Raw genomic sequence first — 15203 nt, 5'->3', positions numbered from 1 at the left:
GAGGAGAACAGCATAATTCACATGGATGACTTTTTAGTAGGAATCAGTGCTGGGGTGGCTGGGCATCCCACCCTTCCAGAACAAAAAGGCTCTTCAGGACTTGGTGGATGGCGAGGAGTGCTTGCTGATGGGGTGGCACCTGAGACCAATATCCACAGACCAAGAAGGAAGGCCAGCTGAACAAGCCACTTGGGAAGATGGATGGTGGTGGCCGTCTGGCATTAAGCTTCAGGGGAGGGCTGGGTCAGTCTGGACCATCCAGAGCGGGGCCTGCTGTGGGCCTGCCTCTGCTGGGCCAATGCCAAGAGAAAGGTGCAGGGAAACTTTCAACCCCCTGGGGAGATAGCTCTGGTTGTGGCTGAAACACCTCAGCTAGAGAAAATCTCAGCTCCAGGAGAGAAAGGTGGGCCTAGAAGACAACCAACAGCCAAGCCCGAGGAGAACTTGCCAGGATTAGCACAAAGGTGCTATGCACAGTTCTGAAAATGGGTTGAACTTTAAGGCCTCAACTGGTGCTTCATCTGCAGAACTCAAGTTTCCTCGGGATGCATTGAGTCCGTCAAGAACATGCCTCGCTTTATGGCATCCAGAAACACACAGACACTGTCAGTTTTGCAAAGCAGGTGACTGGCTGATATTGTTGGCATCTGGTCGGGGGTGGCCTGCCAGTTGGATTTGCAAAGGGGCTGAATAGTGTGAGGTAGGACCAGGGTGCCACAGAGGCATTGAGACACCCAGACACCCAGCCATGGGCCGAAGGCCACAGGCCACAGGCCAGCCTTCACTTATTCTCTGTGATGCAAGTTTTTTAAAAGTTACTATCATACTCCTAACTGCGAACACATAACAAAACCTTCCATGTGCACCCCTAAAACACAGTGACAGGAAATGTTTTTAGTGTTATACTCCTCTGGATCCAATGAAGCTATTTTTAACCACCTTCTCAGACTTAATTTCCAATTTTATCCTATAAAGTTCTAATTGATTCCACCTCCCTTAATCTCTCACTTGGCGAGGCTGTGAAAAACATGAGGCAGTTGCTGACGGGTTTGAAGTGGGGTGGTTTTTAAGTCTTTGCATGCTGCTCACATCACTCTCAGCACATGCCTTCTTCTCAGGGCTTAGCAGCCTCTCAGCAAGGTCTGTACACTGTGCCCTGGAGTCCCACAGCCCCCAGTCATGACACTTGGCCTTTCCCTTCAAGAGTGCTTTCTTCAGTGGGCCCAAGGTATGCCCCAGCTGGGCTCTGATGACACACCCTGGAAGAGCTTTTCTCACTTAGCCCACGATCCCAAGCTGGGGAAAGGATACCATGCCATCTCAGCTCCATTTCCGTTAGTGACATCAAGGGTCCCTTGCATCCTTCATGTGAGCTGGACTGGAGACCACTCTTCCTTGCTTCCCCACCCCCTGCCCCCTGGCTTTAACACCTTTCTGTTTTCCTCATGGGCCACATGTGTCCCTCCTGCAGCCTCGCTCTACCCATGTGATGGCATGGCAGAGGAGGATCTGCAGAGTCCCAGCCTGGCCTCAGGAGCCAAGCAGATGAGGAATTGGGGAACCTCTAAATCCCGCCTTGCCCCCCACCCCATCACCACATATCCACATGCCAGCCACCTGGAGCTTCACCCATTCCCTGGACATGCCCATGGCCTCTTCAGAGCCATAGGCAGCCAGGACCTCTCTTCCTCCCTCGGGTGGGATGGCCCTGCCAAGCATGCCCTAGTGCTGGCCACCACCTCTTGTCAGGGGATTTTGCTCTTAATGAAACTGCTACACGACGAGCCTGTGTTATGGTTGCCAACCTACGCTCCCAAGGGCGGAGCCCATATCCATCTCAGTGATGAGGGTGGTCAGGGCCACAACTAACATTCATTGAGCAGTTACCTAGGGCCAGGCATGGGTCAAACATTTCCCAGATTCATCTCCCTTAATTCTCATCATGAATGTGGCAGGCAGAGCCCACAACCACCAGCACTTTACAGATAAACATACCAGGGCTTAGAGAACTGAAGGGATTTCCTCAAGGTTGCTCAGAGGATAAGGGCCAGGCTCAAACTCAGAGCCTAGGCTCTCAGAAGCCCTGACTCACTACTCAGTTCCCTGGCATGCCCCTGCAGTGCCTATCCAGCAAAGAGTGGGAGGAATAAACAAACACAGTGTTTCTTTCAAAGCTCTTCAGTGGCCCAGGCCAGCTCTAGGTGAGCACACTCCAGTAGTACCCAGCATTGGGGATTTTGGAGTCTAGTGGCCTGGCCAGGGCTTGAATGGCTCCAAGAGCCAGGATCCCCGGGAAGGCTCTGCAATGTCATTAATCTGGACTGGAAAAGAGGTCCATTATAATTATGTTTTTAAAAATCCAGCACCTGTTGTCCAACTTCAAAGGGTCCAAATAGGGGACCAAGTGCAGATGACGGGTGAACCCACAGTGTGGCTTACCTGAGTGAGGACATCCAGCTGGCCCACAATGTGCTCCAGCGTGCTGGTCAGCGTCTGGGGCACGCTCACGGGCTCCTGGGGCTGGCTCTGCACAGACTCCACACTCCTGCCTCTGCCTGGGGGGCCAGGGAAGTCCACTTCTGGCTAAAGACAGAAAGAAAAAAGTTCCTCAGTCTATACAGTGCTTGAAGAAATACTGTGAGAGGAATAGCCCCTCCAAAAGATGAAAGGGAAAACCACCAGCAAACTTGAGAAGGTCAGCTGCAAGTGTCAGTGAGAAACAGCAGCGTGGCGGCGTTCCCACATCTGGGTCCACATGCACACCTTTCCAGGCAGAGGCCTTAAGTGAGGAGTGGAATCAGAACGCCTCGTGGTTCAGGCAGAAAGGGGCCTGGGGAGGAGGGCAGGTAGGTCAGTGAGTGGCCTCAGTCTGCTCTTGGAGCCCCACAGGGAGGCTGGCTGCCTCCCATCTCTTCAAGCAGCTGGCACCCACCAGCAGGCATCCAGGTGAGTCCAGAGATGCTGAAGCCCGGCCTGGGCCTGAAGTTCCTCCTCTTCCTGGTCAGTTGAACTCTAATTCCCCACCCCCCAATATGGGGATGTGTCAGGCTTCACAAATGCCTTTCCCAGGCCCGAGGAGCTGTGGCCCAGAACCTGGTGGCAGTGTGTGTGTGGCAGGGAGAGGGGTGTTCCAATCCCATCCTGGCCCAGATCCCCTGGAAAAACAAAGATTTCTGTGTGCATGTCCCAGGCTGGCACATGGCTGGCAGGAATCTGAATCCACAGGAGAGGCACCCCGGGCTGCTACAGATAGGACTCCAGGAGGTGAGGGGCTTAGTGCTTCTGCCTAAGGCCCTTCAGCCCCCAAATTCAGAAAAGTCAGCTCCTTGTCCTATGCACAAAGGCTTCTGTGGACCGAGGAAGTGCTGTGCACGTGTTCAGTGGGCGGGATGCTGGAGCCATGGGTGTCCAAGGGCAGGGCTGGTCTTAGAGCCTGCAGTTCCTCTGTGGACTTGTTCCCACGGGAATGTGGTTCAGCACGTGGACCCTATCTGCATATTTTCCTTTATTAGGTAAGTATTCTATTCTCATAGATCACAAACTTTCAAGGGCATGCTGATTTGAACTTGGAAAAATGCTGGCCCTCGTGATGGCTACAGGAGAACCTGAATGTAAGACATGAGCCAGAGGGATGTTCTTGAGAACATGAGCAGCACCATGTCCACACGCCTATCATCAGCATGTCGACCACTTCCGTGGCCATTTCCACAACTTTGGCCATCAGGGCTGAGTCTCTTCCAGTCCTCCAGGAATCAACGTGCTTCAGATCTCAAAGCTTACCCAGAAGCCCATCCCAAAAGGAAGTTTCAGAAGTCCACCAGCCTTGCCAGGATAGACTTCAGCCTACCACAGTGGCCCCCAGACTAAGGTAGTTCTGTCAGGAGACACAGCAGAGTGCAGTGGTGAGGAATGGTGACTCAGACACTCACTGACCAGCTCTGGGCCTCCACTTCCTCATCTAGACTGGGCCAGTCCTTCAAATGGCTGAAGCTACCAGCAGGCCTTTCTTAAGAAATGTTCAGTGCTGTGCCCACTCCTTCCAGAGGAGCCCCTAACTTGTAGACACACACACTCCTCCACTGGAGGAAGGGTGTGAGCAGGGAACTCTTCTGTCCCACAGCCAGCAATGTCATGGAATGGGTCAGAGTCTGGTGCTGCTGGCTGCCTAGGAAGGAGGGAATGGAAAATCTGAGTTTCTGCAGAATGGCCCAGAAACGGACAGTGCTGAGCTCAGCCTCTGGAAGCACGGTGGACGCTGCAGGGAGGCAGGGTGAGTACCACTGACTTTAGCAATAGAAACCCTCCTGGATGAGCCAAAGTTGAGCCAGCTCCAAGGGAGTATTAAAGACAGCAGCTGCGGGGCTCCAAGCTGGAGAGGTGGCCTTTACAACAGAGGGTTGCAGCAGCTGCCATGTTTTCCCACCTATACCACACTTTCATGGGCTGTCTCCATTTGACAAGAAAGAGAACTAAGGCTCAGTCAGAAAATGACTGTCCAAAACTAACCAGCCTCAAACTCTAGGGCTGTCTGGAGCCATTTCCCTGCCTCCTTGCCCACTCTCATCAGAAAACATCACAGCACTTAACACTCTACCAGTCCAGCAATTGCCATGGTTTACTTGCCATCCACTGTGTGCCCTCATTTAATGTCACCTCACTTAATACATGTAACCTCACTTCATCCTTATGATGGCCCTTCCCAATAGGCATTATTAACCTTGTTTTTCAGATATGGACACTTGGGCTCAAAGAAGTTAAGTAATTTGTTCTAAGTTACCCAGCAAATAACAGAATTGGGATCTGAACCCAAAATGCAGGCTCTTCCTGGGCATGAGACAGCCTCTGGCAGGTGACATTGACTGTAGCTGGGCTTCCATGTGCACAACTCCTCTCCAACGTCCCCATAGAGGCCTCTGAATCCTGGGTCTAATGCTTTTTGCGTTACTTCCTCAACCCAGCTGCCCTGGAATGATTGCCCGGCACAGAGCTGAACTCAGAGGAGGCCCTCCACAAACACTCAACACCCCAAAGAGCAGAGCCCACCGAGGTAAACTTTCTGTGTAATGAAACCTCCCCACTGTCTGCACTGTAGCAAAGGGCCAGCAGCCCCGCCCCTCACAGCTCTGGAGCCACTCACCTGCATGCCAGCACTCCGGAGCTGTGGCATTTCCCTGAGAGCTGGGCAAATAAGCAAGAAAGCAGAGATAAGAAAATGACACGCAAGAGTGGGAAGAGACAGTCATACCAGAGCCATGAGTAATGACAGTGGCAGAATAACCCAAGCAGCATTTAAATGCAAAAGTCACATCAGCGTTTTGTCTGTTCAACATCAAAGGGTCCTAGCGGTTTTGCCTGGTGGTTCTCAGTTAAGTATAACATGAATAAAATAACACAAAGAGGCCAGACACGGTGACTTACCCCTGTAATCCCAACACTTTGGGATGCCAAGGCGGGCGGATCACTTGAGGTCAGGAGTTCAAGCCTGGTCAACATGGTGAAACCCTATCTATACTAAAAATACAAAACTTAGCCAGGGATGGTGGAGGGCACCTGTGATCCCAGCTACTCAGGCAGCTGAGGCAGGAGAATCACTTGAACCCAGGAGGTGGAGGTTGCGGTGAGCTGAGATCACGTCACTGCACTCCAGCCTGGGCAACAGAGCAAGACTCCATCTCAAAATAAAAAGTAATGCTCACTAAAATAACAACAAAGATTAACCCACACACATACCCGTATAGATCCACATCAATTCAAGAACATTTCACTTTTGCCAAATATAAATATCTTAATACCAAAACAAAAAAAAGGTGACTCTCAAGAGATGGCTCTAACTTTTGGAAATATCACTTGGGGCCTGCAGGTGTCTCCTCTCATGCCACCCTGGGGTGGGACTCTGGTTTCTTACAGTCAGTTAAGTGTTGCCCACCTCAGTTCCTGTTTCCTCTGCTGCCTGCCTTTCATACACCACCAGGAGCTCAGCACTTTGCACACAGCAGGAATTGCCTAAATATCTGTGGCTGATACTCAGCCACCCAGACACAAGAGGAACCAAACCATAACATTTCATTAAAAACAAAAGGAAACAGCTTGTAGATCTTCCTTGTGACAAGAAATCAACCCATCTGGAGTTGACTTCTTGAGAGGTCTCTGAATTGACCGTGATCTCACTTTTCCATCAAGATACAAGTATGGATAAGGAGCTGCTGCCTAGGATATATAAAGCTGGGGAGAGTGTTAATTCCATCCTAACAAGAAAAAGACTGACAATCTAAAAGAATCATAACTTCTCTTAAATCAGTGAGCTGAAGTCACAGAGCAACCAGTAGCCTGAAATCTAAGGAAAGACAGACACTTCCAAGGAAAACAGAAAGTGAGCGTCAGCTGTGGGTCACCTATGGCAAAGCATGAAGAGAAGAGACACCAAGTGCCATACGAGTGGGTAAGTTACAGTTTTAACAAATTGCTGGAGACCAAGTGTAGACTAGGGTAAGAGTGCAGAACCCCCAGGCGCCACAGGCACAAGTAGAGCTTGCACCCATGCACAGGTTCTTCTCCACAGACCTCCCCTGGGCTTTCATAACAAACAAATGGGGGCAGAACAGTAGATGGGAGAAAACCATTCCTGGAGGTGCAGGCCTAGGAGAGGGGAGTGAGCAAGGAAAGATATGAAGCCCTGCCAGGACCTCTCCCCTGCAGAACAGCATCCTAAAGCTACCAGGGAAAAGCAAAGATAAAAACACCTCTCACTGAGGGAGAGGCAGGAAACTATCCTGAGCTGAGATTAATCAAGGTCTCCTTTCAATGAGGAAGGAGCAGGACCGCTAAGAATGTCTGACTTTTGAGACTCAGGGAGACAGAATCTGCCTAAGACTGAAGCTGGGTCAAGACAACAGAGCCCACCCCCAACCCCTACGAAAACAAAAAACAAAACAAAACAAAAAAATAGCAACAGCAGCCTATCTAGGGAGGAGGGCCAAGAGCATGGAAAAAAGCATGCCCCTCTGAGAGGCAAGACTACAGGGCTGGCTGAAAGGTGAGAGTGAGGAAAATGATTGAGAAAATCCTCTATCACCCAGACCTCAACCTAGGTACGTTAGGTAACACTAAACTAAGCTCAACTCCTGATAAGACTATTTACCTCAGTCTTTACTGTCCTAAACATGATGCCTGGCATTTAATAGAAAATTATGAGACACAAAAAGGCAGGGAGAAAAAAAAACCCACCGTCAAGAGACAAAGCAATCAGTAGAAACAGACTCAGATGACCTAGATGTTGAAACTACGAGATACAAAATTTAAAATAATTATGATTAATATGGTAAAGGCTCTACTGAACAACACACATGATCAAATGGAGAATTTCAGCAGAAAGGCAGAAATTATAAGAAAGAGTCTAATGGAAACAACAGAAATAAGAAACCCAGTAACAGAGAAGTATGGCTATAATGGGCTCAATGGGAAAATAAATTAGTGATCTTAAAGATAGATCAGTTCCTCAAACTGAAACACAGAGGGCTAGAACAGAGCTTCCATAAGCTACAGGACAATATTGTTTCTAACACATGGACAACTGGAATCCTGGAAGGAGAAGAGAGAGAAATTAGATATTTCTTATAAATACAAATTTGCTGGTTAAAAAACTGTCAGCTTTGGTTTGTCTAGGGGGAAAAAAGGTCTTTACTTCCCCACCATTTCTAAAATATTTTTGCGGAGTACAAATATTGGGTTGGCAGTTTTTCCTTCAAACTTTAAAGATGTTACTCTTTCAGTTTGTATAGTTTCATGAGAATTCTTCATAATTCTTACATTTGATCCACTGTATGTATGTTTTTTTTTCTCTGGCTACCTTCAAGATTTCTTTTTTAATCCTTGGTTTTCAGAACTTTGAATATAACTCATCTAGGATTTTGTTTTGTTTTGTTTTTTCTCCAGCTTGTTTGTTGTTTCTCTGAGCTTCTTGGAACTATGGTTTGATGCCTTTCATTATTTTTTGAAAATTCTTGGCCATTATCTTTTCAATAACACCAAAACAACATGAAGTATATATTATTAATAGTTTCCTAGGGCTACTGTAACAAATTGTCACATTTGATGGCATAAAAGGATAGAAATTAATTCTCTCACAGTTCTGGAAGTCTGAATCAAGGCAGGGCCACATTTTCTCTGGAGGCACGAAGCGAGAATGCTTCCTCTTTCAGTTTCTGGTGACTCCATAATTCCTTGACTTATGGCTACATAACTCCAATCTCTGCCTCTGTCTTCACATGGCATTCTTCTCCTTTCTCTGTGTGTCTCTCTTCTGTGTGGCTCTTCTAAGGACACTTGTCATTCAATTTAGGACCACCAATCCAAGATGATCTCATCTTGAGATTCTTAATTACATCCACAAAGATCTTTTCCCCCAAGTAAAGTCATCTTCACAGTTTCTGGGGGTTAGGATGTAGACATATCTTTCAGGGAGGCTCCCATTCAACAGACTACAAAATGCTTAAGTATAAATCTAACAACATATGTGCAAAATGTGTATGTTGAAAACTACAAAACACTAATGAGAAAAACTGAAGACCTATACCAATGAAGAGATACACCGTGTTCATGTATTAAAGGCTCAACGTTGTAAATATGTCAATTTCCTCCCAAATCACCTACAGGCATCAAGAAGTTGATTCTGAAATTTACATGGAAAGGCAAAAGAACTAGAAAAGCCAAAACGATTTTGAAAAAAAGAATAAAATTAGAGGAATCACACTACATGATTTCAAGACTTAGTCTAAAACTATATTAACCAAGACACTGTGATATTGGTAAAAGGATAGACACATAGATTAGTAGAACAAAGAGAATCCAGAAACTCTAGACCAGTATCTGGCCAATTAATTTTTAACAAAGGTGCACAAACAACTTAGTACAGAAAAGTTAGTATTTCCAAAGTTGATTAAACAATTGGGTATCCAAGTGCAAAAAAATGAACTTCGGTACATACCTTGCACTACATACAAAAACTAATTCAAAATGGATCACAGAACTAAGTGTAAAACCTAAAACTATAAGGCCGGTGTAGTGGCTCATGCCTGTAATCCCAGCACTTTGGGAGGCTGAGGCAGGTGGATCATCTGAGGTCAGGAGTTTGAGACCAGCCTGGCCAACATGGCAAAACCACGTCTCTACTAAAATGCAAAAATTAGCCAGGTGTGGTGGCGGGCACCTGTAATACCAGCTACTAGGGAGGCTGAGGCAGGGGAATCGCTTGAACATGGGAGGCAGAGGTTGTAGTGAGTCGAGATTGCGCCAACGCACTCCAGCCTGGGCAACAAAGTAAGACTTCGTCTCAAAAAAAATAAAAAACAAAAAACCAAACCTAAAACTATAAAACTAATATACATTTTTCCTGTAAAACAGAAGATCTCTGTGACCTTGGGTTAGGCATATTCCTTAGATATGATACCTGAAGTATGATCCATAAAAGAAAAAATTGATAAAATGAACTTCTTCAAAATTCAAAACTTCTGCTCTTTTTTTTTTTTGAGATAGAGTCTTGCTCTGTCCCCAGGCTGGAGTGCAGTGGCGCGATCTCGGCTCACTGCAAGCTCCGCCTCCCGGGTTCATGCCATTCTCCTGCCTCAGCCTCCCAAGTAGCTGGGACTACAGGCGCCCGCCACCATGCCCAGCTAATTTTTTTGTATTTTTAGTAGAGACAGAGTTTCACTGTGTTAGCCAGGATGGTCTCGATCTCCTGACCTTGTAATCTGCCCATCTCGGCCTTCCAAAGTGCTGGGATTACAGGCTTGAGCCACTGCACCTCGCCAAAACTTCTGCTCTTTGAAAGACATTGAATAAAAAGGATGCCCGGCCAGGCGTGGTGGCTCATGCCTGTAATCCCAGTACTTTGGGAGGCTGAGGCGGGCGGATCACCTGAGGTCCGGAGTTTGAGACCAGTCTGACCAACATGGAGAAACCCCGTGTCTACTAAAAATACATAATTAGCTGGGTGTGGTGGCGCATGCCTGTAATCCCAGCTACTCAGGAGTGAGGTAGGAGAATGGCTTGAACCTGGGAGGCGGAGGTTGCTATGAGCCGAGATCGTGCCATTGCACTCCAGCCTGGGCAACAAGAGTGAAACTCCATTTCAAAAAAAAAAAAAGGTGTTCTACATCATTAATCATTAGGATAATGGAAGTTAAAACCACAGTGACATACAACTCTATGCCTATTAGAATAGCCTAAAGGAAAAAAAAAAAACTGATCATGCCAAGTGTTGGAAGGGAGGTGGAGTAACTTGAACTCTCATATACTGCTGGCACGAATGTAAGACGGCATAACCATTTTGAAAAGTTTGACAGTTATTAAAAGGCTAAACATACACCTATTATATGTCCCAGCCATTCCATGCCTACGTATTTACCCCAAAAAATGGAAGCATATTTCCATAGAAAAATACGTACATGAACGTTCATGGCAGCTTTATTTATAATAGCCAAAAATTGGCCGGGCGAGGTGGCTCACGCTTGTAATCCCAGCACTTTGGGAGGCCGAGGTGGGCGGATCACGAGGTCAGGAGACCGAGACCATCCTGGTTAACACGGTGAAACCCCATCTCTACTAAAAATACAAAAAATTAGCCGGGCGAGGTGGCAGGTGCCTGTAGTCCCAGCTACTCGGGAGGCTGAGGCAGGAGAATGGCATGAACCCGGGAGGCGGAGCTTGCAGTGAGCCGAGATTGCACCACTGCACTCCAGCCTGGGAGACAGAGAGAGACTCCGCCTCAAAAAAAAAAAAAAAAAAAAAAAAGCCAAAAATTGCAAATAGCCCAAATGCTCACCAACAAAACAAAATTGTGGTATATCCATTTGACGAAATAAAAAGGAATGAACTACGGATACATATAACCATGTGGGTCAATCTCAAAATAATTAGGCTGAGTGAAAGAAACCAGACCAAAAAGAATATATAACTGTATAATTTCATTTATCTCATATTCTAAAAAATACAAACTAATCTATAGTGACAGAAAACAGATTAATGATTGCCTGGGGCTGGGGCTAGAGTGAGTAGATTGACTACAGAGAGGCAAAAGAGAACATTTTGGGATGATGGAAAGATTCTATATCTTGATTGTGGTAATGGTTACATGACTGTATCTGTCAAAACTCAGAGAACTGTTTGCTTTCTAAAATGGTGAATGTTACTATTTGTAAATTATAAAGCCCAACTAAAAACAAAAAACATGTGGTTACAACTGAAATGTCCTTAGGGGACCAACCTACCCATCACAGGACACAGTTGACACCACCCATCACTGCCACTCTGCACTCAAGGTGAAAATCACCAGCTCTCCACAGGCCATTACCAATGGGCCAAACCCAAGGCTGAAGACCCCAGGTGAGGCCCACAAGGTCCACCATCAGTCTGGGAATTACAGTTTCCAAATGCAAAGCCAGAGTCATAACTCAGTGCAGTTCAATTTCCAAAGCCCCAGTTTCCCAGTGGAATTCAAGAGAGCAGCAGAGGTTCCCAGGCAGGGTTTCCCAAGCAGCAGACATGCAGTCCATGGAGTGTCAGGCCTCCGCTGCTTAGGAGTCTGTACACAGCTTGGCAGTCAGGAGCAAGGTCTGCACGCACCTGGTCAGTAGGCTGGAGCTTGAGCAGAGATGAAACACACCCCTCTCGGGGGGAGGGGGTGAAATGGACAATTCTTAATACCTGCTCAAGGTGGAACTTTCTACTTTTTTAAAATTTCTAACACTGGACCATGCCCTTTGCCCAGCCTGCTCCTGAAACTGAAACTCTGTAATAAACAAAAGCGTCCAGGAACTGGTCCAAAGCTTGATTCTAGGCAAGAGAGGGGAGAAGGTGGCCTGGGGCCAAGAGCTGGGCTATCTCACTCACCCTTCCTGTACAGACCCAGGTGAACAGCATGTCTGGCCACTGCTCACTGAAAACCAAGGCACGTCACTACATTTCCAAAGCAGGGCTGCCCTGTGTAAAACTGGAATAAATGGACACAAACACACCCCTATGATTAAATCTTTTCAGCTGAATCTTTGATTGAACTGTTCACTGTATAGCCTGCTAAGTGTGGAGAAGGAGACTCACAGACACAGATGTTTCTTAGTCCTGGCCTCAGGTCTTTGACAATTTGCCTTCATGAAAAGTTGACAGGCATCCATGTCTGTCTACCTCCATGTCTGCTAAACCTGCCCCTAGGGAGGGAAGCAGGGAACACACTGAGCTCACTTGGACTCAGCCTCATGTCCATCTTCTCAAGAGGAAAGGCACAGGTGTTTTCTCAAATTAAAGCTCAAAAGAAGCCTATACTGAACTCACCACACATATCTGCAGACTAGATACACTACAGTCTTATTTGCCCTGTAATTTAGGGTTCTGGCCTAGAATCCAACAGGAGAAGAAACTTCTGATTCCAAACATAGCCCTGAACCCAAGAGAAATTCTGGTTTCCTAAAACCATCTAACTTTTGGCTGTCCTGCCAGTCCTGCCTCCAGGCAGCCTGAGCATGAGGGTGGGGTATGGCCCCACCGCTGGCTTTCATCTAGGGGCTATGAACATGCAAGGTGCCTTTTCACATTCCCCATGCCAGACTGTGAGTAGGGCAGGTGCTGGGTCATTTCTGAACGTTCAGGCCGGGAGCGGTGGCTCATGCCTGTAATCCTAGCACTTTGGGAGGCTGAGGCGGGCGGGTCACGAGGTCAGGAGATAGAGACCATCCTGGCTAACATGGTGAAACCCCGTCTCTACTAAAAATACAAAAAATTAGCTGGGCGTGGTGGTGGGCGCCTGTAGTCCCAGCTACTTGGGAGGCTGAGGCAGGAGAATGGCGTGAACCCGGGAGGCGGAGCTTGCAGGAAAAAAAAAAAGTTCAGAGACACGGGGCCTGGAGGTCCACACAGCAACCTCCAAACCAAATCAGATGTTCCACAACTACAGATCACAGTCAGGCCTCAGAGCCATCCCTTGACCTCAGGTCCCTGCCGATGGGAAACCAACATGGTGTCCTTTGGACTAAAACTGTGAAGGGGCCAGGTGTGATGGCATGCGCCTGTCGTCCCAGCTACTCATGAGGCTGAGGTGGGAGGATTGCTTGAGCCCAGGAGTTGGAGGCTGCGCTGAGCTACAATCCAGTCTGGGTGACATTGTGAGAGACCCTATTTCTAAATAAATAAATAAAATAAAAATTGTAAAGGGGTTGAAGGGTGGGTCTAAAATGAAGGATGGGGAATCTGCATGCCTGACCAACCCCTGGATTCCAGGCCTTGTCACACACAGAACCAGGACCACAGGCCATCTCATAGTCCCCTCTCAGAAAGTGGTCCCTTTGAGGCAGGGATCACAGGTGCCTGTCATCCTATTTCACCTGTGTTGCTCACAGGCCTTGGGCATGTAGGAGATGCTGTATGCACAAACCAAGACTCCGTTCTCCTCACCCAGGCCCATGGCAAGACGGAGGAGCTGCCCCAGGGCTGTTATGGCCACCCCTGGGCTTGACCCCCATCAATCTGCTGACTCCCCAGCAAGCATTGGAATGCTCTGCAAGCATTTCCAAGAATTTTCCCCCACACAAAGGGGTGATTCTTCAAAATAGTGCAAGGATTGCCTTGATAGGCAAGAAATGGCAAGTTATTTGGTGTCCGACATGCCCCCAGGAGGAAGTTGATCTGGGAGGTGTATCTTACTGAAGTGACACACGCAGGTGAGGGAAGCCGGGGAGAAGAGAGCGAGATGAATCAGGGAGGTGATGGCTAAGTGACTTCAAACCGGTAGAGACCATGAGGAAGCAGCAAGAACATGCCTTGGCACAGTGCGGTTCCTTCCCTGGAGGGGTTCAGTGGAGGCTGGAAAACAACCCCAGCCTTTAGAGGCTGGAGCCCTCCAGGTCATCACACTTGTTACAGTGGGAAATGCACATGAGGGTAGGGGGCAGCAAGGTGGAGCCGGGTTTAGGAACACAGAGGAGGGGCAGGGCTGCATGGTGGAGGCTAGGAAGCCTCAGGAAGAAGCAGGTCCATCCTGGGCCAGGCCCACACTCCCGCTGAGTCTGTTCTGGAGTTCCTGGAGCAGATACACCTCTGGAGCATCCTCAGAAACCACCACATAGGCAAGCAGGCAACCCACCTTGCCCAACACCTGTGTGGGAGCATTCCCTCTCAATACACTTGCGCTCCCTTGAGGGTGGCTCTGGTTCAGTTCAGCTCCACAAACACTCCCAAGGGCTCACTACGAGCTGGTGCTGAGTATCTTAGGGTTACCTACCCCTACCTGGAGACAGAAATGCCTACCCTCCCACAGCACACACCTGAACCGAGGTACCCTGGGAGGGAGATCAAGGATTCCAATAAAGCCCAAGTGCTGACTGTAGATTTTTTTTTATATTAAACTGGTTTGAACTAATTTTAGAATTGGAGAAAATGTGCAAAAAATAGTACAGAGAATTTCCATATATCCCTCTGCCAGTGTTAATGTCTTATATAACCATAGGACAATGATCAGACCAGGAAACTAACACTGTGACAATACCATTAACCAAAATAGGGACCCCATTTGAACTTCACCAGTTTTTCTACTAATGTCCTTAGATCCTGATGTTCCAGAATCCTACCAATGCATTTATTACGTATTTAGCCTCCTCCCGTGTCAGTTCCTTAGTCCACAGTTCCACTAAGGAATTCTGTGCCAGTTCCTTAGTCCTCCCTTGTCTTTCATGACCTAGACACTCTGAAGAATATTGATCAGTTACTTTATCAAATGTTCCTTGACTTGGGTTTTATCATTAGATTCAGGTTATAAATGTTGGACACCACCAGAAAAGTGATGTGCACAGTGTCACAGGGTTCATGTGGAAGGGCTTATTACAGGGAATGTTGACCTTGATCAATGGTGACACTGACCTCTCTGCCAGGTTTCTCCAATGCAAAGTTACTATCTTTCTTGTGTAGTTAATTTTTGGGGACTGTGGATTTTTGAAGGGAATGTGTTGCTGTCATTACAAACTCTGTGTGTCAGCTCCGCTTGCAGCTGCCCCACAGATGAGGCATCTAATGAAGACGAGCGGCAGAGCCGACATCTCTGGGAGACGCCGCAGCTCTCAGTGACAAAGAGGAACAGTAGCGGTTTATTTATAGATCCACTTGAAGACAGCTCATTGTAACTACTGGAGTTGAATTTTTAAAACCTCGGAACAAAGGCTGGC

At 47.6% G+C, this 15203-nt stretch overlaps 1 protein-coding gene across 10 annotated transcripts in view; it reads right to left on the bottom strand.

The window, feature by feature from the left end:
• Positions 1-15203, bottom strand: part of POC1A (POC1 centriolar protein A) — a 79322-nt gene that overhangs the window by 16380 nt on the left and 47739 nt on the right. For 6 of the 10 annotated variants that reach the window (XM_009200619.4, XM_009200615.4, XM_017955418.3 and 3 more), the window contains one exon: positions 2440-2583. In XM_009200619.4, the coding sequence (XP_009198883.1) occupies positions 2440-2583 (144 nt within the window). Of the gene's footprint in view, positions 1-2439; positions 2584-5137; positions 5179-15203 lie in introns of those variants that run through there. The other 4 variants (XR_643726.4, XM_009200617.4, XM_009200616.4 and 1 more) reach the window with 2 other exon arrangements.

The sequence above is a fragment of the Papio anubis genome, chromosome 2 (assembly GCF_008728515.1).
Source record: "Papio anubis isolate 15944 chromosome 2, Panubis1.0, whole genome shotgun sequence".
In the NCBI taxonomy this organism is placed as follows: domain Eukaryota; kingdom Metazoa; phylum Chordata; class Mammalia; order Primates; family Cercopithecidae; genus Papio; species Papio anubis.
This window is presented reverse-complemented; position numbering and strand designations above follow the sequence as displayed.